At 42.6% G+C, this 25608-nt stretch overlaps 1 protein-coding gene across 1 annotated transcript in view; it reads left to right on the top strand.

Moving 5' to 3' along the window:
• PTCHD4 (patched domain containing 4) overlaps positions 1-22533 on the top strand; it is a 251321-nt gene extending 228788 nt beyond the window's left edge. Inside the window, exon 3 of the mRNA XM_073625282.1 lies at positions 19931-22533. Coding sequence (XP_073481383.1) covers positions 19931-21564 — 1634 coding nt within the window. The 3' untranslated portion in view covers positions 21565-22533. The remainder of the gene's footprint in view (positions 1-19930) is intronic.
• The last annotated feature ends 3075 nt before the right edge of the window (positions 22534-25608 follow it).

Below are 25608 nucleotides of genomic sequence, written 5' to 3'. Positions count from 1 at the left end.
AATGATGTGAAACCGAAAAGGAGACAGTAAAATGAACGTTAAACTGATTATGCTTCTTGATAGTGTTTGCTTAAGTGGATTAAAAAAAAAAAAGTCCATAAACACATGAATGAGCAAGTTTAGGGTGAAGGAACTTGACTGGCCTGCACATAGTCCTCAACCCGATAGAACACCTTTGGGATAAATTAGAGCGGAGACTGCGAGTCAGGCCTTCTCGACCACATCAGCACCTGCTCTCACAAATGTGTTTCTGGAAGAATGGTCAAACATTCCCAAAGCAAACTCCTAAACCTTGTGGACATCCTTCCCAGAAGAGTTGAAGCTGTTCTAGCTGCAAAGGGTGGGCCAACTCAATATTGAACGCTACGGACTAAGACTGGGATGCCATTAAAGTTCATATGTGTGTAAAGGCAGGTGTCCCAAAACTTTTGGTAATAGAGTGTATCTGTAATACTGTAAAATGCATGTTTTTATATAACTGTTGGAGTTTCTGTGCGTGTATGATAAATTTTATGCAGGATGAGTGTCTGTCTCAGATTCTAAAGCTATCTATACTAGGACATTTTTAATTAAGTAAGCTGCTTATTAACAAACTTCAATACATTATTCATTTCACAGAGGAAGCATCTAAGTAATGTAAAGATGTTATCTTTTTAATCAGAGCCTTTTGTTCTTTTTTCCCAGTAGAGAAGTGCAACTTTCAATGGGCATTGTAAACTGGATGGGCAGCAGCAATGTTTTTAGTTATTTTAAAGGGAATGTGCAGTGGTTTTGTACATATTTTCTTTCTTTATTGTTTCAGGACTAAAAAATAAAAAAAGATAAATGTGTGTTGTGTTTTGTTTTGTTAGGTAAATATGAACTATTGCATAATAAATATTTTTTAGCCACCTGATCCATATGATTGCATGTGCACATTAGCCTGTAGTTTAGAGAGCTCTGTAGCTCAAGCTGCAATTTACACACTCAAATGACAAGAACCCTCTCTCCATACAAACAATAGCAGCCAGATACATGCCCCTATCCCCACAGTATCCCTATGTGTAGGCCTTTTAACACCCTCATTCACCACTATCACCTTTGCAGGCATACTTTATATACATCTCAATATGAAAACAGGACATGACATGTAAATGTGGTAGAGATCTGTGTATTCTCCTATCCCAAAGTTGTCTGAATTTTAGCAAAAATGATTATATCAAATGTTATTTTTTTTAATCAAAAATAGGGGGTAAAAATCATGCATGTGTCATCTAAAGTTTCCCCAAACCTTAAAGGGGTTGTAAAAGTTCGTGTTTTTTCACCCTAATGCATCCTATGCATTAAGGTGAAAAAACACCTTGCAGTGTCCAGCACCCCCATTTTCCTTAACTGAGCCCCAAATTTCCGTGGGCGCAATCCCGCGTTGCTCTCGCCACGGCTTCTCGGCTCTTCATTGGATAGATCAATAGCAACGCAGCCATTGGCTCCCACTGCTGTCAATCAAATCCAATGATGCGGGTGCTGGGGGTGGGGCCGAGTCATACACTCGGTGGCTATGGACGCCGAGTGTATGACACGGGAGCTTGCCCGCAAGGCAACCCCCTCGGGAGAGAGCTTCCCAGAGGGGGTTATCTATTGTGGGGAGGAGCCGCAAGAGCCGCCGAGGGACCCCAGAACAGGTGGATCGGGGCCACTCTGTGCAAAATGAACTGCACAGTGGAAGTAAGTATGAAATGTTTGTTATTTAAAAAAAAAAACTGCACCTTTAGTGTCACTTTAAAAAAGTCACTTTGAAAAAGTGAATTAACAATCTACAGCCTCCTCACCTTCCCCGATCCCTGCTGTACTCCATGGGTGAGGAATTGTCTGTGGCCATGCAGCTGATGCAAAAAATAAAAGGTCTGGGGACTTGAAATCCACTCTGTTCTCCCACTTCTTTCTGGTGGGCTTCTAGGATGGATCAGAGCAATTCTGATTGGTCAGTGCCGGCACAAAGCATCTTTGTTGCTCTACTCATCCTTATTCACCACTCTGACTATATCTATCTTTCAAAACCTAGTCTTTAATGCTTGTAACTCTTTTTCCAATGCCTATTTTTCTGGACCATTTGGACGGATATGTAATAACTGTCCTATTGGGATATACTGTATCATCGCCAGGGTATGATGGCTAGTCACATGGTGGAGCATATCTCCTGTGTCAGTTTTCGAAATGTTTTTATTTTTAAATCCTACTATGCCTACTATACATTGTTTCAGTTTATGCATTAGGTAAATATTACATGAATTTGGATTAAGTTTTTTTTTTAAATCTATAAATTCTGTTTCATTGTTTCCTCCTGCAACCAACACATCATCTATGTATCTTTACCAAAAGGACATCATTTCATTTGCTAAAATTCAGACACAGCAGAGTGCTTGAATGTCTACCACATTTTATTTAACTTATTTATATTAGTTAAATGAATCTATTAGTTATAGTGTAATGTATTTCCTGTATGAACAGATTTATATTACTTTATATGCAGCTATCTTGAACCCTACTCCCTTAGCAGCCACATATACTGTGCCAACCCCTCCCCCCCACCTTAATTTATTTGTAAAGAGGAGGGAAGAATTAGAACTCCCATGAAGTCTTTATTGATGCCTGTATCCACACTGAGGTGATTCACTCTTACTGTCTCGGTGACCATTGTTTCTAGGACTATAAGTAATGGAAAGTCCGACATTTTGAAAAGAAATGAAAGGGAAATCATCCAATAGGAACAGTTTTCTGATAACAACTATAAGGGGATTTTCCTCAATTTGGAGAGGTTTTCTCCCACTTCCTGTTGTGTCTGAACCACCTGACAGTGGTTTCAACCAACCCTTATGCCCCGTACACATGATCGGATTTTTCGACAATAAAACCATGGATTTTTTTCCAAAGGATGTGGGCTCAAACTTGTCTTGCATACACACGGTCACACAAATGTTGGCCAAAAATTCCGAACATGAGAAAGCGGTGACGTATAACACGTACGATGAGCCGAGAAAAAGGAAGTTCAATAGCCAGTGCGGCTCCTTCTGCTTGATTCGGAGCATGTGTGAACTTTTGTGCGACGGACTCGTGTACACACGATCGGACTTTCCGACAACAAGTTTTGTTGTCGGAAAATTTGCGAACCTGCTCTCAAACGTTTGTGTGCGGAAATTCCAACAGTAAATGATCGATGGAGCATACACACAGTCGGACTTTCCGACAACAAGCTCACATCGAACATTTCCCATCGGAAAGTCCGATCGTGTGTACGCGGCATTACTCTAACCAAAATTTTAAAAAAAGGTTCTGACTGTTGATATATTTTAAAAGAGAAGTATGGTCAAAGCTTTTTTTTTGCTCATGCTTCTCTTCTGGGTTTACAGGAGTGCACTTACTTGTGCTCTCCTGTGACCCAGATTCATCTGACTAAGTGATAAAGTCCACTGTCAGCTGACGTCCCATAGCTGCTGCAGGTTCTGGAAAGATACAGACAATTTTGTTGGGATCCATCCAGTTGCCTGATCGACAATTGAATCTTACCCCCAGCATGTGTAGAGCCGAAGCCAGCTACGTCAGCCCCTTCTCCAGCCCAGTGCTCCAGTGAGTGCTGTTGGAGCAGAGCAGAGAGCAGTGACTGACAGTCACTGCTGTCCCAGAACACTGAGAACTGAGCGATCAACAGTCATGTAATTGCTCAATTCACAGTCATGGAGCCAACGTGAGCTGTTAGTTTTTTTTCCCAGCCCATGCTTCTCTTTTAATCCTACACCGGACAAAAAGACCACCATCAGCAACTAGAGAAATGCCTCACTTTGATAGATGACTGGATGACCATTAGTTCCCTCAAACTCAACGGGTCAAAAACAGAACTTCTCTACCTACACGCTAACCAAAATCCCAAAAGCAAGACTCCATGGACACCTCCCGCAATCTTTGGACAAACCATCTCTCCGAGCACCAAAGCCAGTCTTGGAGTTATCTTTGACTCAGAAATGACAATGGATGCACAAATAGGATCAGTAGTTAGCGGATCTCACCATCTCCTCCGCCTGCTACGCAAACTCATCCCCTTCATCCCAGAAAAGGACAAAGCAGCAGTAGTTGGAACAATCATCAATTCCCGTCTCGACTATGCAAACTCACTCTACATAGGATTACCCCAATATCAGCTTGCGCGCCTACAGGCCATTCAAAACGCGGCGGCAAGACTGCTAACAGGAAAAAAACCCTGGGAGTCCATCTCCCCATCCCTGAGGAGCCTACATTGGCTAACGGTAAAGAGTTGGATCACATTCAAGACCCTCTGCCTCACCCACAAATGCATACAAGGTGACGCCCCTCAATACCTCATAGAGAAAATAAAACACTACACACCCAATCGCAATCTGCGATCATCTAGCCAAAACCTCCTCCTCGTTCCCAAACACTGCTACAAAGCAAGGGGAGAACGAAGATTCGCAGTCCAGGGACCTCGGCTATGGAACTCTCTTCCGACTCACATCCGCATGGAAGAAAACCATCAGGCCTTCAGGAAAAAACTCAAGACTTACCTCTTCTAAGAAGCTGACAACACAAAACGCATTTAGCGCCTTGAGGCGATTCAGTTCGCATTTGCAGCGCTTTACAAATCATTCATTCATTTCATTCATTCATTCTAATCCTTGCAGTGGCTGTCCTAATTCCCCTACAATCTGCTTTGGATTAGACAGGTGACCTGCCAAATTGTGTGCATTGCTGTAGGGTAGAAAAGTCACATGACACATACAGGAAGCCAGGTCCCAGTTTCTGGGAAGTGCAATGGGTCGCCCACCTGATTGAGAGGTTTAAGTGGAGAGACCTCAGAGCTGCTTGTCCTAGCCACTAAGGTACCTTTTCCAGTCACCTTAGCAACTGGGATTTATTCATCCCTGCCCTGTACTAGCTAATTATGGCTAACAAAAAGGCTTTCATTGCACACAGTTGTTAATTATTGCTTGTCTGTTACAACCAGAGAAGCTTGAGTTGACAGGTTTGTAAGGAAAAAAATAATTTCGTTTTTGCAGACTGTTAACATAATTGACTTAATTAAAATTAATGAGCACTTTTTATTGAACACACTTTTCTAGTTTTCTTTCCTATAAAAATGTTTCTTTGTGTAAGGCTAGACAAAGTTTATCAGGGTTTATTCAGGTCGCTATTAGCCTGATTGATTGATTCCTCTGGCAAAGTCCTGGAAATGAATGACATGTTGTCAGCTCTCAGAGAATAAAATCTTCTGAAGTTTGCATAGATTCCGCGTGAATCTGATCCAATTACAGTATCTCGTCCTCATCAATTATTTATGGTGTTTGACTCCATTCCCCTTCGACAGAAGGTGCCTGTAGAAGTCCAAGCATGATGTGTAGTTTGCCTGCTCATTTTAAACAGATTCAAGATTAATTTTGCTTAGAATTCTTTCTATGGAATATTTCCTTATAAAACATTTATGGATTATATTAGGTGATATAAAATATCTTAATGGATTGCTATAGTGCCTTGAAAAAGTATTCATACCACTTGAAATTTTCCACATTTTGTCATGTTACAACTAAAAACGTAAATGTATTTTATTGGGATTTTATGTTATAGACCAACACAAAGTGGTACATAATTGTGACGTAGAAAAAAAATGATAAATTTTTATTTTACAAATAAATATCTGAAAAGTGCGGCGTGCATTTGTATTCAGCCCCCTTTACACTAATACCCCTAACTAAAATCTAGTGGAACCAATTGTCTTCAGACGTCACCTAATTAGTAAACAGAGTCCATCTGTGTGTAATTTCATTTCTGTGAAGCCCTCAGAGGTTTGTTAGAGAACCTTAGTTGACAAACCACATCATTAAGGCCACACACCAGACAGGTCAGGGATAAAATTATGGAGAAGTTTAAAGCAGGGTTAGGTTATAATAAATATCCCAAGCTTTGAACATCTCACGGAGCACTGTTCAATCCATCATCCGAAAATGGAAAGAGTATGACACAACTGCAAACCTACCAAGACATGGCCGTCCACCTAAACTGACAGGCCTGGCATGGAGAGCATTAATCAGAGAAGCAGCCAAGAGGCCCATGGTAACTTTCTGCAGAGATCCACAGCTCAGGTGGGAGAATCTGTCCATAGGACAACTACAGTGCCTTAAAAAAGTATTCATACCTCTTGAAATGTTCCACATTTTGTCATGTTACAACCAAAAACGTAAATGTATTTTATTGGTATTTTATGCGATAGACCAACTAAAGTGGCGCATAATTGCAAAGTGGAAGGAAAATGATAAATGGTTTTTAATTTTTTTTTTTTACAAATAAATATGTGAAAAGTGTGGCTTGCATTTGTATTCAGCCCCCCTGAGTCAATACTTTGTAGAACCACCTTTTGCTGCAATTACAGCTGCACGTCTTCTTGAGTATATCTCTACCAACTTTGCACATCTAGAGAGTGACATTTGTGCCCATTCTTCTTTGCAAAACAGCTCAAGCTCTGTCAGATTGGATGGAGAGCGTCTGTGAACAGCAGTTTTCAAGTCCTGCCACAGATTCTCAGTTGAATTTATGTCTGGACTTTGACTGGGCCATTCTAACACATGAATGTGCTTTGATCTAAACCATTCCATTGTAGCTCTGGCTGTATGTTTAGGGCCATTGTCCGAGTAGAAGTTGAACCTGCTCCCCAGTCTCAAGTCTTTTGCAGACTCTAACATGTTTTCTTCTAATATTGCTATTGCCCTGTATTTGGCATCTTCCCATCGACTCTGACCAGCTTCCCTGTCGATGCTGAAGAAAAGCATTCCCACAACATGATGCTGCCACCACCATGTTTCATGGTGGGGGTGGTGTGTTCAGGGTGATGTGCAGTGTTTGTTTTCCGCCATACATAGCGTTTTGCTTTTAGGCCAAAAAGTAAAAGTTTGGTCTCATCTGACCAGAGCACCTTCTTCCACATGTTTCCTGTGTCCTCCAAATGGCTTCTCGCAAACTGCAAATGGGACTTCTTATGGCTTTCTTTCAACAAGCTGTGGATCTCTGCAGCTCCTCCAGAGTTACCATGGGCCTCTTGGCTGCTTCTCTGATTAATGCTCTCCTTGCCCGGCCTGTCAATTTAGGTGGACTGCCATATATTGGTAGGTTTGCAGTTGTGCTGTACTCTTTCCTTTTTGCAGGGAGGTTGGATTGAACAGTGCTCCATGAGATGTTCAAAGCTGGGATATTTTTTTTAAACCTGACCCTGCTTTAAACTTCTCCATAACTTTATCCCTGACCTGTCTGGTGTGTTCCTTGGCTTTCATGATGCTGTTTGTTCACTAAGGTTCTCTAACAAACCTCTGAGGGCTTCACAGAACCGCTGTACTTATACTGAGATTAAATTACACACAGGTGGACTCTATTTACTAATTAGGTGACTTCTGAAGGCAATTGGTTCCACTAGATTTTAGTTAGGGGTATCAGAGTAAAGGGGGCTGAATACAAATGCATGCCACACTTTTCACATTATTTGTAATAAATTTGGAAAACCATTTATCATTTTCCTTCCACTTCACAATTATGTGCCAACTTTGTGTTGGTCTATCACATAAAATCCCAATAAAATACATTTACATTTTTGGTTGTAACATTTCAAGGGGTATGAATAATTTTTCAAGGCTCTGTATTAGTCCTGCACCCCACAAATCTGGCCTTTATAGAAGAATGGCAAGAAGAAAGCCATTGTTGAAAGAAAGCCATAAGAAGTCCCATTTGCAGTTTGCGCGAAGCCATGTGGGGGACACAGCAAACATGTAGAAAAAGGTGCTCTGGTCAGATGAGACCAAAATTGAACATTTTGGCCTAAAAGCAAATCGCTATGTGTGGTGAAAAACTAACACTGCGCATCACCCTGAACACACCATCCACACTGTGAAACATGGTGGTGGCAGCATCCTGTTGTGGGGATGCTTTTCTTGAGTAGGGACTGGGAAGCTGGTCAGAGTTGATGGGAAGATGGATGGAGCCAAATACAGAGCAATCTTAGAAGAAAACCTGTTAGAGTCTGCAAAAAACTTGAAACTGGGGCGGTGGTTCACCTTCCAGCAGGACAATGACCCTAAACATACAGCCAGAGCTACAATGAAATGGTTTAGATCAAAGCATATTCATGCGTTAGAATGGCCCAGTCACAGTCCAGACATAAATCCAATTGAGAATCTGTGGCAAGACTTGAAAATTGCTGTTCACAGACGCTCTCCATCCAATCTGACAGAGCTTGAGCTATTTTGCAAAGAAGAACAGGCAAAAATGTTATTCTTTAGATCTGCAAATCTGGTAGAGACATCCCCAAAAAGACTTGCAGCTGTAATTGCAGCGAAAGGTGGTTCTCCAAAATATTGACTAAGGGGGGCTGAATACAAATGCACGTCACACTTTTCACATATTTATTTGTAAAAAAATCTGAAAACCATTTATCATTTTCCTTCCACTTCACAAGTATGTGCCACTTTGTGTTGGTCTATCACATAAAATCCCCAAAAAAAATACATTTACGTTTTTGGTTGTAACATGACAAAATGTGGAAAACTTTGTGGAAATGGGAAAGGGGTATGAATACTTTTTCAAGGCACTGTATCTTTATTACCCATGTCAGAATTCTGGGGAGCTCTTAAGAGGAGCTATAGTCATTCTACAAATAATTTATACATATATTTTTTTCAATACAATCTTCCTAGCATAAATAATATTATCTATCAATGTTATTATCAATGAATGTTAATATTTGCAATTCTATACATGCAACAGCCATAGTTGCTCATTATAAATTCCAACTACGGTATGTTTCCTGCACAGTAATGGTGCACAGTCACTACAATTTATTGCTCCTCTCTCCCAGTGCAAGTGGCTTGTCAAGCCTCAGAATGAAAACATTTAACTCTCTGTAATGATGCATTTGTTTTCAGCACTGGGATGCTGGGGCCAGTAGTTGTCAGCCTGAGATTCCTATCACTGATAATAAGTGTAAAAAGGGGAACTGCCCCCCCCCCCCCACACCTTTTTCCAGCCAGATCCCAAATGACCAAACTATCCAATATCCACTTTGGCTCTCACACCTGTTTACCCCCTATGGACCAGACCATATTTTCACATTTTCGCTATGTGTCTATTCATGAGCTTATAACTTTATAATTACTTATGGTACAGAAATAACGCATACTGTATATATATTTTTCTTTTTTTTTGGGGGGGGGGGGAATACAAACAAGGCATTCTTTTGATCCTAGGGTCCAATGAGATTTTTTTTTTTATGTATTTGTATTTTAGGGGGAAAAAAGAAACGTATTTATTTTTTCAAGTTTGATCGGTATTGTTTTAGCACAAGTACCATTACTGCAGGAAGCACATGTACATGTTATTCTGCTGCTTGTTCTACTTACTGCAACATTAAAATTATATTTTTGGTAAAAAGCATGTTAAAGTTATTTACAAAAGAATTAATGGGTTTTTTGTTTTTTTTTTGCATATATTTCATTTTTCTCATAACGCATCAGCAATTTAAAATAAAACAGATATTATTATTATTATTATATAGGATTTATATAGCGCCATCAGTTTGTGCAGCGCTTTACAACATGAGGTCAGACAGTACACTTACAATACAAATCAATACAGAAGGGATCAGAGGGCCCTGCTCGTTAGAGCTTACAATCTAGAAGATATGCCCTAAACCACATATTTTTTTAACAGTAAACCCTTAAAGATAGCAATGTATATATGTGCTGTATAATATTTTTTTAAAAACAAATATTTTAACTGCTTCAGCCCTGGAAGTTTTACCCCCCTTCATGACCAGGTCATTTTTTTGCGATACGGCACTGTGTTACTTTAACTGACAATTTGTATAGAGAAAGATGGGGGGAGGAGGAAGAGGGATCCATAGGGACTACTCCAATAAAGTCCCACCCCGCCCCCCCATGAAGCTAAATGGACTATTCCGGTACCACATACAAAGATACAGTTATGGGTAAAATTTAAATTTATTCAAAAAACATCAATTTAAAACATCTATATACTCAGAATATAGATCTCACACCTAGCTGTTGTTTACAGTACATCAATTACAATAACATTTAAAAATGCCCACAAAGATTGTTGAAGGCTGTTATCTAGAGTACTTGGGAACGTGTCCTCAACAGTTTCGTGGATTGACAGCTTCTTCAGGAGTGTCCAAGTGAATTCACTGTTGAATTTTACTGACAATTGCGTGGTCGTGCGATGATGTACACAAATAAAATTGATGTCCTTTTTGTCCCACAAATAGAGCTTTATTTTGGTGATATTTGATGAACACTGTGGTTTTTATTTTTTGCACTATAAACAAAAAGAGACCGACAATTTTGAAAAAAAACTATAACACATTCCCACATCAGCACACTGATCCATCCACTGGTTTACAAGCAATCTTGGTTTATAACATTTTACCTCGTGCCATTTCATTGCACTGTGCCGCTCTTAGGACCTATGTGTGTATAACATATGCAATTTTGGGAGCTGTTCATTCATGTTTCATGCTGTCATGTATTTTAAGTTGATATTATGTTGTATCCTTGATGTCCATGCTCCATATGTATTTGCCATATTGTCATGAGTTTCCAAGTTGATATTAATATATGTCTCTAGTGTCCATGACATGCATGTATTGCTGTGTACAGCCCCAGGATCCTGATATTGTATCACATTATTTCATGTCAATAAACATGTGTTTCCTTTCAACATACTCCCACCATGTCCAGAACCTCATTTAAAGTCCCAAATTCCCTTTTTCTCTTTTTTGTACCAGGGATGGAAGTGCACAGCATGTGCCTCATTCAAAGTCCCACCTGTGCTCATGCACAGTCCCCCCCTCTTTGCAGCATATATTGATTGGCTTGTGCAAAAGTTATAGTGTCTACAGACTATGGGATATTTTTATGGAATTTTTAAAATGTATTTATTTTTATAAGTAATGGAGGCTATTAGCGGCTTATAGCGGTACTGTGACATTGTGGCAGACAAATCGGACACTAGGTGATACTTTTGATACTTTTTTTGGGGACCAGTGACACCAATATAGTGATCAGTGCTAAAACATATGCACTGTGTCAGGGCTGGGCTCAGCCATTCCTTCACTGAGCTGGCCGCTCAGCTGCCAGCTAATTGCCAGCTCCTAGCTCTCCACAGTTACTCAGCTATTGATGATATCCTGCTCATCAGTCCTGCCTACTAAAGCCATCCAGTCCAGAGGAGCTCTGCATTCACCTTGGTCAACATCACAGAAACTATCTCCTGCAATCCTTTTCAAGACTTGCTGTGCTGGCATCCCTTCTGGCTCCAGATCCTGCTTGCTGTTCTACTACATTGATCCCTGACTTTTGGCTTGGCTGACTTTCCATTCCGGTTACTGAACTTTGACTATGTTTTGACTACGTTTGTTCTTTTTACTTTTATTATTAAACAAGTGTGATTTAACTGTACTTCTCTCTCGGCCTGATTTCATGGTTTCTGACAGTAGGCGAAGGCCATGAATTGGAAAATCTGAATCACCCCTAAGGAAAGGACACAAGGAGATGCAGAGTGGCGCTACCCCCCTAAAGTGAGCTTGAGGTGAGTACTAACACCCCCTCTAATGAAGTGAAGTAAACCCTAAATCACAATGTGAAAGGTGATACACGATATGCAAACAGAACATACAATCAAAATAATGGAAAATACTAAAAAGACTTGTAAGGTCAGTGGTGATGACCACACAAATGAGCATCAATTACTGGTGCAATACACATAAATATGAACTAATACATACCAAACATAATCAAGCATAACATTAGAAACAGGTGAATGAAGTAATGTGTAAATAACTGCAATCACTCCTAGTGACACTCCGTGAGAGGTGAATGAGTCCGGTATCATAATATCAGAACCCCCCCCCCCCAAACAAAAAAGGCGAAGGCCATGAATTCAGAAGATGCAGTCAATCCACTTGTTGGTAATATTTTTTCCAGATTGGATGAACTGGATCATCGCATGGATCAGTTTGCCATGGTGCTACAAATGCTCCTGAGTCGCACTGCTTACCTGGAATCTCCCACTGTGGCCACCCCGGTACAACCTATGTTGCAGGCCGACCCTGCTGCTGCTCTAGTCTCTGTGCAGGCACCCGCCTCGAGTATTACCTATATAAGAGGCATGTCTGGTTCTGCTCCGCTTCCCCATCGATTTGGGGGCGATCCAGTCCAATGCAGAGGGTTTCTCAACCAGGTTGAGATATACTTTGAGATGTTGCCCCAGGCATTTCCCACGGACAGAAGCAAAGTAGGCTTCATGATATCCTTGCTTTCTGAGAGAGCCTTGGCCTGGGCAAACCCTCTATGGGAGACGCAAAAACCTGTTGTCTTGAGCTACCCTGAGTTTGTGGCTTTGTTTAACGGCTTGCCGCCCGCCGGCTGTAAAAATGACGGCCAGGCAGTGCGGCTCTCGTTCTGGGAGGGCGTCATATGACGGCCCTCCATTTAAACAGGGAATGTGCGCAATCGTGTGCGCGCATCCCTGTTCCTTCGGTGGCGGCGTGTCACAGAGACACCGCTCTCAATCGAGGGGGTGAACAGCCATTGGGCATGGCTGTTTACCACAGGATCGGCCATGATGAAGTCACAGCCGATCACAGGTGGTACCGCCTCACTTTGCATGGCGCATGCGCACGATCTCGAGCACGCTGCGCGTGCACGTCGGTGGCAGCATGTTCCCGGGAACACTGCTCGTCACCGACGCTGGTAAACAGCCATTGGCCGGCAGCTGTTTACCATGTGATCGGCTGTGATCCTTTCACAGCCGATCACTAAATGTCAACAAGCCACGGTAACGAGATTTTACCGGGTTCTCCTCCTCACACACCGATCGTGTGTGAGAAGTAAATTGTGGTAACATCTCGTTACCACTTACAGTGTACACAAATCACACTGATTGCCCCCCAATAAAGAGGACATGTCACCACCCATCAAAGTACCTGTCACAGTTCATCTGAGTACCTGTCAGTCCATATGAGCACCTGTCACAGTTCATCTGAGTACCCGAATACCTGTCACAGTCCATCTGAGTACCCGAGTACCTGTCACAGTCCATCTGAGTACCCGAGTACCTGTCACAGTTCATCTGAGTACCTGAGTACCTGTCACAGTCCATATGAGTACCTGAGTACCTTTCACAGTTCATCTGAGTACCCGAGTACCTGAGTACCTGTCACAGTCCATATGAGTATCCGAGTACCTGACTACCTGTCACTGCCCTTCAGAGTACCCGAATACCAGTCACCAGCCCATCAGAGTACCCGAGTACCTATCTGTAGCCCATCAGAGTACCCGAATACCTGTCACCAGGCCATCAGAGTACCCGAGTACCTGTCACCAGGCCATCAGAGTACCCGAGTACCTGTCACCAGGCCATCAGAGTACCTGAGTACCTGTCACCAGCCCATCAGAGTACCTGAGTACCTGTCACTAGGCCATCAGAGTACCTGAGTACCTGTCACCAGCCCATCAGAGTACCCGAGTACCTGTCACCAGCCCATCAGAGTACCCGAGTACCTGTCACCAGCCCATCAGAGTAACCGAGTACCTGTCACCAGCCCATCAGAGTAACCGAGTACCTGTCTCCAACCCATCAGAGTACCTGAGTACCTATTTGCAGCCCATGCCTCATAGAATATACGTTGGAGTGATTGCTTTCCAAAATGGGGTCAGTTTGTGGGTAATTCCATTGTCCTGGTGCTCAAGGACCTTCAAAAGTGTGATAGGTAGGAATGAAATGAGATGTGTAATGTATGCTCCTAGAACGCCTGAAGGTACTACTTCAATGTTGGGCCTCTGTATGTGGCCAGGCTGTGTAAAAGTCTCACACATGTGGTAACGACATACTTGGGAAGAGTAGCAGAATGTATTTTGGGGTGTAATTTTTGCTATATACATGCCATGTGTCAGAAATATCTTATAAATTGACAACTTTGTGTAAAAAAAAATGTGTTTTCATTTTTTTTCCACATTTTCCAAAAACTTCTGGAAAAAAATGAACCAGTCAAAAGACTCATTATGCCTCATAGATTATACATTGGGTTGTTTGCTTTCCAAAATGGGGTCATTTTGTGGGCAATTCCATTGTCCTGGTGCTCCAGGGCCTTCAAAAGTGCAATAGGTGGTTGAGAAATGAGATGTGTCATTTATGCTCGTAGAACGCCTGAAGGTGTTACTTCAATATTGGTCCTTTGTATGGGGCCAGGCTGAGTAAGTCTCACACATGTGGTATCGCCATACTCGGGAAGAGTAGCAGAATGTATTTTGGGGTGTAATTTGTTGTATGCATATGCTGTGTGTGAGAAATAACCTGATAATTTGACAATTTTGTTAAAAAAAAGAAATCCTCATTTTGCAAAGAATTGTGGGAAAAAATTACAACTTAAAAAAACTCACCATGCTACCTAATTAATACTTTGGAATGTCTACTTTCTAAAAAGGGGGCATTTGGGGAGTATTTGTACTTTCCTGACTTGTTAGTGTCTCAAGAAATGAGATTCACCTGATGTACTGAAGGCCTGATCAGATGTGATCAATTTTCAGTGATTAGCACAATAGTTTGTAGACTTTATAACTTTCACAAAGACCAAATAATGTACACTAATTTAGGTTATTTTTACCAAAGATATGTAGCAGTATAAATTTTGGCCAGAAAAATTACTAATTAGCAAAATTTTATGACAGAAACAAAGAAAAAGGCATTTTTTTTACAAAATTTACGGTCTTTTTTTATTTATAGAACAAAAAATAAAAAAAACCATTAGTGATTAAACACCACCAAAAAAAATCTCTATTTGTGTGAAAAAAAGGACGCAAGTTTCATATGGGTACAGTGTTGCATGACTGAGTAACTGTCATTCAAACTGTGAGAGTGTTGAAAGCTGAAAATTGATCTGGGCAGGAAGGGGGTGTAAGTGTATACTGTATTGAGGTGGTTAAAAGGGTTTGACTTTCCTGCATGCTCCGCTTCTGCTGCCAAGTGCCTCATGTCCATTGGACAGAGCACGAGAACTGTTGCCGACTACGACATTGAATCCCGTACTCTGGCAGCAGAGGTTGTGTGGAACAATGAGGCCCTCGTGGCTGCTTTGTCTTATGGTCTCTTGGATACCATCAAGGATGAGATAGCAGCTCAAGATATACCCACTCAGCAAGTTGATCATGTTTGCCATCCTCATTGACTCCAGACTCAGAGAAAGACTCTCTTTTAAGGAGCGCTTGCGGAAGCCTCCTGTTTGTTTGTCTCCGAGCTTTGCATTCCCACTCGTGCCTCCCTCACCTCACCTCCCATGCCTCCTGGTACCGAGTCGGTCAGTGAAGGTGAACCCTTTCACTTGGGTTTCACGCGTCTTTCTGCGGATGAGCGAGCTTTTAGGAGGAGGAAGAGATTGTGCCTTTATTGTGGCCAGGCAGGTCACTTTTTGAAGTCTTGTCTTACCTGTCCAGGGAACGCCCGAACCTTGAGGTCCTGTCACTGACAGACCTTAGGTGGTGTTGTTTAATTCCCAGTTATCCAGAAGGATAAGCCCCTGGTTTCAGTCACCCTTTCTTGGGCTGAGTTGTCTGTCGAGATATAGGCTCTAATCTACTCTGGGGCTGCTGGCCTGTTCATTGATGCTGCCTTTGTATCGAAGCACTCAATTCCGCTGCAGCTGCATGACACTCCACTTGCCATTGAGGCTCTTGACGGGAGACCTCTACAGCCTGCCCATGTGACTCATGAGACGGTTCTGTTGTCCATGGCCATAGGAGCTCTTCACCATGAGATAATCCAATTCCAAGTTATTTCCTCACCTAAGTTTCCGCTGGTTATTGGTTATCTTTGATTACAGAGGCACAATCCCTCTTTTGATTGGCTCCGTGCTGAGGTTCACTCCTTGTCACCACAATGCAGTGAGACATGCTTCCAGAAGGTAATCAGGGTCCTGTGGACCTCTTCACTCTCCTCCCTGCCAGAGGAGTACTACGATTTTAGCGATTTCTTTGACAAAGGTCAAGCCGGTAGTTTGCCTCCACACCGGCTGTATGATTGCGCAATTGACCTTCAACCTGGTGCCATACCCCTCGTTTACCCTTTGTCGGTCTTGGAGGATAAGGCCATGGAGGAGTATGTTGCAGGCGCACATTCTTGAGGTTTCATCCACAAATCCTCGTCTCCTGCTAGTGCTGGTTTCTTCTTTGTGTGAAGAAGAGTGGTGAACTGAGACCTTGTATTGATTATAGGGGTCTCAATCATTTCACGATTAAGAATGCCTATCCGATTCCATTGATTACGGAATTATTTGACCGCCTCAAGGGAGCAACGGTTTTCACGAAGCTTGATTTGAGAGGGGATTACAATCTCGTGAGGATTAAGGAGGGTGACGAGTGGAAAACTGTGTTTAACACCAGAACAGGCCATTATGAGAACCTCGTAATGCCTTTTGGCCTTTGTAACGCCCCAGCAGTTTTCCAGGAATTTATTAACAATGTCCTCTGAGATTTATTGCAGTTATGTGTGGTGGTTTATCTCGATGATATCCTCATATTTTCCAAGTCCCTGAAGAGCCACCACATAGATGTCTGTCGTGTGCTTCAGAAACTAAGAGAGAACAATCTCTATTGTAAACTGGAGAAGTGCGAGTTCCATTGTGAGCAGGTAAAATTCCTGGGTTATGTAATTTCCACTGCTGGTTTTTTGATGGACCCAGAGGAACTTTTGACAGTCCTACAGTGGCCCCAACCTGTGGGTTTACGTCCTCTGCAGCATTTCCTGGGCTTTGCCAACTATTATCAGAAGTTTATTTGTAACTTCTCGTCTCTGGTCAAGCCCCTGACTGATATGACCAGAAAGGACGGTAACCCACAGAGTTGGTCTCCGGAGTCCATTAAGGCCTTTCAGAGTCTCAAGGCTGCCTTTGTTTCTGCTCCTGTGTTGGCACATCCTGATCCTACGTTACATTTTATCCTTGAGGTTGATGCTTCTGAGACTGGAGTTGGCGCCCTTCTGTCTCAACGTCTTAACTCTGAGAGCTCTATGCATCCTTGTGGCTACATTTCCACGAAATTTTCACCTGCAGAGTGCAATTACGAGATTGGTGACAGAGAGCTGTTGGTGATCATTTTAGCCCTGAAAGAATGGAGACATCTCCTCTAAGGTACCACTGTGCCGGTTCTCATTCTTACTGACCAAAAGAATCTCACATTCTTGTCTAAGGCTAAACACCTCTCTCCCAGAAGGGTGTGATGGGCTCTTTTCTTGTCAAGTTTCAATTACATTGTCTCATTCTTACACGGTACTAAGAATGTAAGGGCTGACGCCTTGTTACGACAATTTTCCTCCACTTCCAAGTTGGAGTCGATTCCGGTTCCTGTGATTCCTCCTGATCGTATTCTGGCTACGGTTCGCACCAGTCTCACTTCTCCTTTGGGTGACAAAATTTTTGCTGCTCAGGTCCATGCTCCTCCTGAGAAACCTTGTGACCGCTGCTTTGTCCCAGAGAGTCTCCATACTGCCGTGCTCCAGACTTACTATTCTCCCAAGGCTGCTGGCCACCCTGGGAAGAATCAACTCTTTTAGGCCATTCCCCAACAATTCTGGTGGCCTAGTCTATGTGCTGATGTAACTGCCTTCGTAGCTGCCTGTTCCGTGTGTGCTCAGAGTTATGCCCCGTACACACGATCGGATTTTCCGACGGAAAATGTGTGATAGGACCTTGTTGTCGGAAATTCCAACCGTGTGTAGGCTCCATCACACATTTTCCATCGGATTTTCCGACACACAAAGTTTGAGAGCAGGCTATAAAATTTTCCGACAACAAAATCCGTTGTCGGAAATTCCGATCGTGTGTACACAAATCCGACGGACAAAGTGCCACGCATGCTCAAAATAAATAAAGAGATGAAAGCTATTGGCCACTTCCCCGTTTATAGTCCCGACGTACGTGTTTTACTTCACCATGTTTAGAACGATCGGATTTTCCGACAACTTTGTGTGACCGTGTGTATGCAAGACAAGTTTGAGCCAACATCCGTCGGAAAAAATCCTAGGATTTTGTTGTCGGAATGTCCGAACAAAGTCCGACCGTGTGTACGGGGCATAAGACTCCACGACACCTTCCAGTGGGCCTCCTACAACCCAAACCCAATGGAGAGAGGCCCTGGATCCACCTGTCTATGGATTTAATTGTGGAGTTAACCACTCCCAGGGCAACACAGTTATCCTTATGGCGGTTGACTGCTTCTCAAAGATGTGTCTTTGTATTCCACTTAAGAAGTTGCCCACTTCTAAGGAACTGGCTTCCATTTTTGCTCGGGAAATCTTTTGCTTACATGGGCTACCCAAGGTGATTGTTTTGGACAGGGGTAGTCAGTTTGTGTCCCGGTTCTGGCGAGCCTTTTTTGCACAGTTGGGAATTCAGCTTACTTTTTCCTCTGCGTATCACCCGCAGTCTAATGGGGCGCAGAAGGAGCCAATCAGTCCTTGGAGCAATTCCTATGTTGCTATATTTCTAACCATCATAACAACTGGTCAGACCTATTACCGTGGTCAGAGTTTGCTCACAACAGTGCCTTGAATTCTGCTTCCCGATTGTCCCCGTTTATGGCAAATTATGGTTTCCAACCTTCCATGTTGCCTGACTCGTTTGTTCCACAGAATATTCCTGCATTAGAAGAGCAATTTCATGGCCTTCCTACCAGGTTGGGGACAGGGTCTGGCTGTCATCTCGCAACCTCCGACTTCGTGTTCCCTCACTGAAGTTTGCACCTCGATTTATTGGGCCCTTCCGTATTCTTCGCAGGATTAACCCAGTGGCTAACGCATTAGACCTTCCTTCTAATATGCAGTGTATTTTGAATGTATTTCATGTCTCCTTATTAAAATCTTTGGTCTGCAACCGCTTTACCACCTCGGTGCCACGTCCTCACCCTGTACAGGTTGAGAACCATGAGGAGTATGAAGTACAGTCCATTGTTGACTCCCGTAGGTTCCATGGGCGCATACAGTACCTGGTGCATTGGAAAGAGTACGGTCCGGAGGAACGCTCTTGGGTCTCATCCTCAGACGTACATGCCCCTGTCCTCCTCCGTGATTTTTATAGACGTTTTCCCCTCAAGCCTGGTGGTCCTCTGAGGGGGAAGGGTCATTGAGGAGGGGTACTGTTAGGGCTGGGCTCAGCCCTTCCTTCACTGAGCTGGCCGCTCAGCTGTCGGCTAATTGTTGTCATGGAGGAGTGGAAGAGGACTCCAGTGGCAACCTGTGAAGCTCTGGTGAACTCCATGCCCAAGAGGGTTAAGGCAGTGCCTCAAAATAATGGTGGCCACACAAAATATTGATGCTTTGGGTCCAATTTGGACATTTTCACTTAGGGGTGTACTCACTTTTGTGGCCAGTGGTTTAGACATTAATGGCTGTGTGTTGAGTTCTTTTGAGGGGACAGCAAATTTACACTGTTATACAAGCTGTACACTCACCACTACATTGTAGCAAAAGTGTCATTTCTTCAGTGTTGTCGCATGAAAAGATGTAATAAAATATTTACAAAAATGTGAGAGGTGTACTCACTTTTGTGAGATATTGTATATCATACTGCATTCTCTATTATGTAAAATACATAGAAACCAAAAAGGAAGGAGACCTCCCCTCACCCAATGATGCACAGTTTAAGCAATCCAGGTATTTTTTGTTCAAACCCAGAGATTTGTAAGAAACTGGTGGGTAAATGAAGCAGTCTACATTGACTGAAAACTATTATATCCTGTTTGGGTGAACTGACCAAATTTTAACATAAAAAAACACTGCTGTGTTTAGGTGAAGTGAAATATGTCCTAGATTATGAAACCATTTCTTTTGTTTTGTCTTCCAGGTCATGGAACAAAAGGAGTTTTTGAGCTTCTTTCTGGATGGAGGAGAACTAGAGAAAGTTTGCCTTTCAAAGACAGGGTAGCAGATGCCTACTCAGATGTAATGGTGTCATATACAATGACCAGTTCTCTGTACATCATCACTTTTGGAATGGGCGCTAGTCCTTTTACAAACATTGAGGCAGTAAAGATATTTTGCCAGAACATGTGCATTACTATTGTCCTAAACTATTTCTATGTTTTTTCCTTCTATGGCTCATGCCTAGTCTTTGCTGGCCAACTGGAACAAAATCGATATCACAGTATCTTCTGTTGTAAAATTCCTTCTGAGGAGTATTTGGACAGACAACCAATATGGTTTCAAACAATGATGAGCGATGGGCATCAGCATTCAACCCACCATGAGCCAGACCCTTATGAGAACCATTTCATTCAGCATTTTCTAAGAGATCATTATAATGAGTGGATCACAAATACATATGTCAAACCCTTTGTGGTCATATTATACCTCATCTATGCATCATTCTCATTCATGGGCTGCCTCCAAATTAGTGGTGGATCAAACATTATAAACCTTCTAGCAAGTGACTCTCCCAGTGTTTCTTATGCTTTTATACAACAAAAGTACTTTAGCAACTATAGCCCTGTGATTGGATTCTATATCTATGAACCTCTTGAATACTGGAATACAACTGTTCAAGAAGACTTGAAAACCATAACTCATGGATTCAATACGGAATCTTGGATGGAGCAATTCTACCACTTTTTAAAGGTTGGCAATATTTCGGCATCAAACAAAACTGATTTTATTAACGTTCTCCAAAATGTTTTCTTAAAGAAACCGGAATTTCAGCACTTCAGAAATGACATAATTATTTCTAGGTCAGGAGATGAATTGAATATCATTGCATCCCGGATGTATCTGGTAGCTAGGACTAGTGAAAACACACAACGGGAAGTGGTTGAGCTCCTTGAAAAGCTGAGGCCACTCTCATTGATACAAAGTATAAAGTTTATTGTCTTCAACCCCACCTTTGTTTTTATGGATCACTATGGCTTGGCAGTGACAATGCCAGTCGCTATTTCTGGTTTTAGCATCTTGCTGGTGTTAATTTTAACCTTCTTCTTGGTCATTCAACCTTTGGGAAACTTCTGGCTGATAATTACTGTAACTTCTATTGAATTGGGGGTATTGGGTTTAATGACATTATGGAACGTTGATATGGATTGCGTATCCATCATGTGCCTTATTTACGCTTTGAACTTTGCCATAGATCACTGTTCCCCTCTGCTTTATACATTTGTCTTAGCCACTGAGCACACAAGAACTCTATGCATACAAGATTCACTCAAGGAGAATGGCACAGCTATTATCCAGAATGTCATATCGTTTCTTGTTGGGCTGGTACCCCTTCTGTTTGTGCCTTCAAACTTGACCTCCACACTGTTCAAATGCTTGCTGCTGACTGGTAGTTGCACGATACTGCACTGCTTCGTCATTTTGCCTGTTTTCTTAACCTTCTTCCCTCCTTCTAAAAAACGCCACAAGAAAAAGAGAAGAGCCAAACGGAAAGAGAGAGAAGAGATTGAGTGCATTGAAATTCAGGAAAATGCAGATCACGTGACTTCTATTTGAGAAAACAGTGGTCATTACTTAAAGTATTTGGACAATTGCAGGGATCGTAGGCAAAAATCAACTGCTTGTGCTGGCCAAAGTTGTATGAAGGGGTATTTTTGAAACATCAAGGTGCAAGATTTTTATACTTTTGTAACAAAAATGTATTCAATTCAATTTTCTATTACCTCATTTTCATAATGAGTCTGTTTGATGGAAACATGGGCATAAATAGGAATTTCCCTGGTTTGCAACTGTCTTGATCCTTTAACATTTCAAGAGCAGGAGATTTGACTTGTTAAATGTGTATATTTTTATACATGTTACACAAGCATGTTTTGGTGTGTCAGATTAATCCTCTACATTTTATCCCATGCTTTGAAAGGACTGAAGTTAAGCTCCAGTCCATAAAATTCTAGATTTATTTTAGATTTGGATAGAGAAGGTTTAGGAACTGTCTGTCTGTGTCTTTGCTGTGGAGATATTTTCCTCTCTTCTTGTCTTGGTGGCCATTAGTAGAGCAGGTAAAGGGTAATGCAAATGTTATGTTTTTCACTATTTCAGTGACAGGAAATACAGTGAAATTTAACCGATACGTATATATATAGAGAGAGAGAGAGAGAGAGAGAGAGAGAGAGAGAGAGAGAGAGAGAGAGAGAGCGCAATAAAAGCCTGATAGGGTTTTTAAACTCTCCCAATTCTATTGAAAACTTTAAAAAGGTTATGGCTTTGGTGAACTTCAAGGAAACTACATATGGCCTGGTATTTGGAAATTGCTACAGCTGATTCAAGCATCTTTTGTGATAATCAGTCAGTAAGGGTCGGTTCACACATGGGCAACACGACTTTAGCGCGACTTTGTACCGCGACTTCAACGCGGCTTCAGCGCGACTTTAGCGCGACTTTAGCGCGACTTCAGCGCGACTTCGGCAAATTACGAGGCGACTTGAAGTCGCCTCCATGACAGGCGACTTTGCCTGTGGCCAATCACCTCTCTGGGAGGGAGGGGGGGAGGGAGGGGTTTTCTCTGCAAAGTCGCTTGACTTTACAGAGAGATCCGACTTGCAGGCGACTTACATTGAGTTGAATGGGTACAAGTCGCCTACAAGTCGGATAGAAGTAGTACAGGAACCTTTTCTGAAGTCGGAGCGACTTCAGTAGTGTCAATTAAGACGCTCCCATTGCCTACCATGTTAATCTAAATACAAAGCGACTTGGGGCGACTTGGGGCGACTTGAGGGCGTACAAGTCGGATCCCAAGTCGCCCCAGTGTGAACCGAGCCTGAGGCTCGGTTCACACATGGGCGGCACGACTTGCAGGTCGCCTCAGCGAGGCGACCTGCAAACGACTGCCGGGGCGACTTGCGAGATGACTTCTGCATAGAAGTCTATGCAAGTCGCCCCAAGTCGCCCCCAAAGTAATACAGGAACCTTTTTCTAAGTCGGAGCGACTTGCGTCGCTCCGATTAGAACGGTTCCATAGCACAGAACGGGAGGCGACTTGTCAGGCGACTAGGTCGCCTGACAAGTCGCCCCAGTGTGAACCGAGCCTAAACAGCCACAAGCAATTACTAACACATGCATGAGCATGAGAAGTGCTTTCTGTCATTTGCAAAGATTTCCTAATATTTAATGGTAATTTTACATTAGACATAGATAAGGGCTGTTAGACTTAGATACTGCATATTAAAGTACTTCTAGCAATTGTGCTAAAATCCTGACATCAGATCCTGTAATCCGCTATTCCTTATGCATGTAACAGTCTGAACAGGTCCAGAATCTAAATATCATGTGAGGCACATGCATAAAAAAAAAAAAACTCCTTTACCCTCCCTTGAATGCAAAAAATCCTCCTCAATTTGTGCCTCACTTGCCCCCCTCCCAGACACTGCAGCTCACAGTGTGAGGGTCTCAGCAGCAGAAACAGTGCTGTGAATCCAATAAGCCGTGGGCAGGACAAAGGATTGTGTGGACATACTTGTGCTGCCATGCATTTAGCAGCAGTGTTGTCAGTCTACCATTAGCATTCCATGAGTTGACTGTTGAACTGCCTAACAGGTATGTGCATGCCTCTTAGTTGAGTTCAGAAGTATGACATTTGGTTGCCATCACAGAGTTTGATAGATCATCTGTGTAGCCTGGGACAACAGCTAAAAACAGGAAGAACAAATGCTGGAGTGGTGTATGTCCTCAGACAGAGGGTCTGAGAAAATGGCAGCAGAGTCAGCAGGCTAATTACCAACAGCAAAGATAACAGATCAATGATCAGGGTAAGCACAGATAAACACAATCTAGACAATACAATGAATTACCCAAGACACAAACAGAAGTTAGAGACAAACATGAATCTAGGATTTGAACAGACAAACCTGTTGGTCAGACAAGCGGGATTCCGGCCAGCGAAAATATTTTTTTTAAGTCAGCAGGTACAAACACTGTAGCTGCTGACTTTAAATAAGTAGACTTACCTGTCCTGGGTGCCCGCGATGTTGGCTGCCCGAGGCCGACCCGTCCCTCGGCTCTCGGATGTCGGCACCGCCATCCTAAGTAAGGGAAACAGGCAGTGGAGCCTTGCGGCTTCACTGCCAGTTCCCTACTGCGCACGCGCAAGCGGTGCTCTGTGAATGGCCCAGTGGTTTTCTGGGAACACACACAGTTCCCAGAAGGCAATGGGGCAGCTCACTGAGGAACAGGACACGCCACGGAATAGGAAGAGGCAGATTAGGAAGACTGCCTAGCAACAAGGGTTCAGGTAAGTTTAAAAAAAGTTTTTTTTTCAAATTTTTTTTTTTTAGTTTTTTTAGAATTTTTGGTGCAATTTTTTTTTCAGGGTGGCCCTCCACTTTAAAAGTGAAGTATAGGGTTTTTTTCCCCCAAGAATCATACTTATCTAGGTGGATGCAGCAATGGTCCGATGCTGCATTTGTGCCCCGCCGACTCTAAGACTGAGAATCGAGTGACCAAACACTGCTGATTGCTCAGTTTTCAGAGCTCTGTGAAAAGAGAGCTGGTGACTGTCAGTCACCACTCTCTGCTCTGCCCCCCCCCATCGCTGACTGGAGCACTGGGCCATGGATGGGGTGGTATCAGCTGGCTCAGGCTCTCGGCGGCTCGCTGAGAGGCTGAGCCAGGTGCCGGTCCAGGGTTGTGGGTAAATCCCCATCATATTGTTGCCATCTTGCCTCAGTCTGGACCAGCTCTGTGACATCAGCCGACAGTGGGCTTCAGCCCACTGACTGCTGAAAACAGGTCACAGGCGCACAGAACGGACTGCACTCCTGTGATTAACAGGAAAAGTACAGCTAAAGGAGCTTTGCTTTCCTTTAAAGCTCTTGCTTCACTTTCAAATCCACTAATGAAGTCAGGTGTGCACATAGCAAGGACTTGAGATGCAGTGCTGAATAAAGTCCCGATGGCAGAGATTTGAGGCTGAGCGTTGCCATTGCCAACTAAATATTGATCTCTTGTGTAGATTAAAAGCCCCACTCCAAGACCCCAAAAGCCTATCCCACTGGATGAACTTTTCTCAATCCCAAAGCTTTTATAAACACACCTATGGCCTCCCTCTTGAGATCTATTCAGTTGCAGGTGACAATAGACAGGGATAAAAAATAAAAATAAAAAAAACCTTGAATTTCCATGAAACAGATTACATTATCATTTTTAGCCATTTGTTTTTAAAGAAAAACTGTTACTCTGAAAATAAAAATAAAAATAGATCATTAAGTGACTATCAGGGTAATAATAATACTGACGACAAAACAGAAGAACAAAGTGAATTCTATGCAAAAGCCAATGTTGTTAGTACTTGTAGTCATTTTTATCTCTAAGAAATCCCCTTTTCATCCAATTTACATGTTGTTGCCTGACACAGCCATAACATGTCTACATAAAATATATGGAAGAATGTATAACGGAATGTATGTATTATGTGAGCAGTTGTTACTTCATGTGACAATGTAGGTATTTGTAGAATGGCATTGTATTCATGATTTGTTCTACTACAAAGGTGTTGATCTATTTTCAGATTAAGAGACATAAAACATGTTTAATTGTGTTTCTTAA

Source organism: Aquarana catesbeiana, linkage group LG04 (assembly GCF_042186555.1).
Source record: "Aquarana catesbeiana isolate 2022-GZ linkage group LG04, ASM4218655v1, whole genome shotgun sequence".
Taxonomy (NCBI): domain Eukaryota; kingdom Metazoa; phylum Chordata; class Amphibia; order Anura; family Ranidae; genus Aquarana; species Aquarana catesbeiana.
Note: the sequence above shows the minus strand (reverse complement) of the source record. Positions and strands in the feature narration are given on the sequence as shown.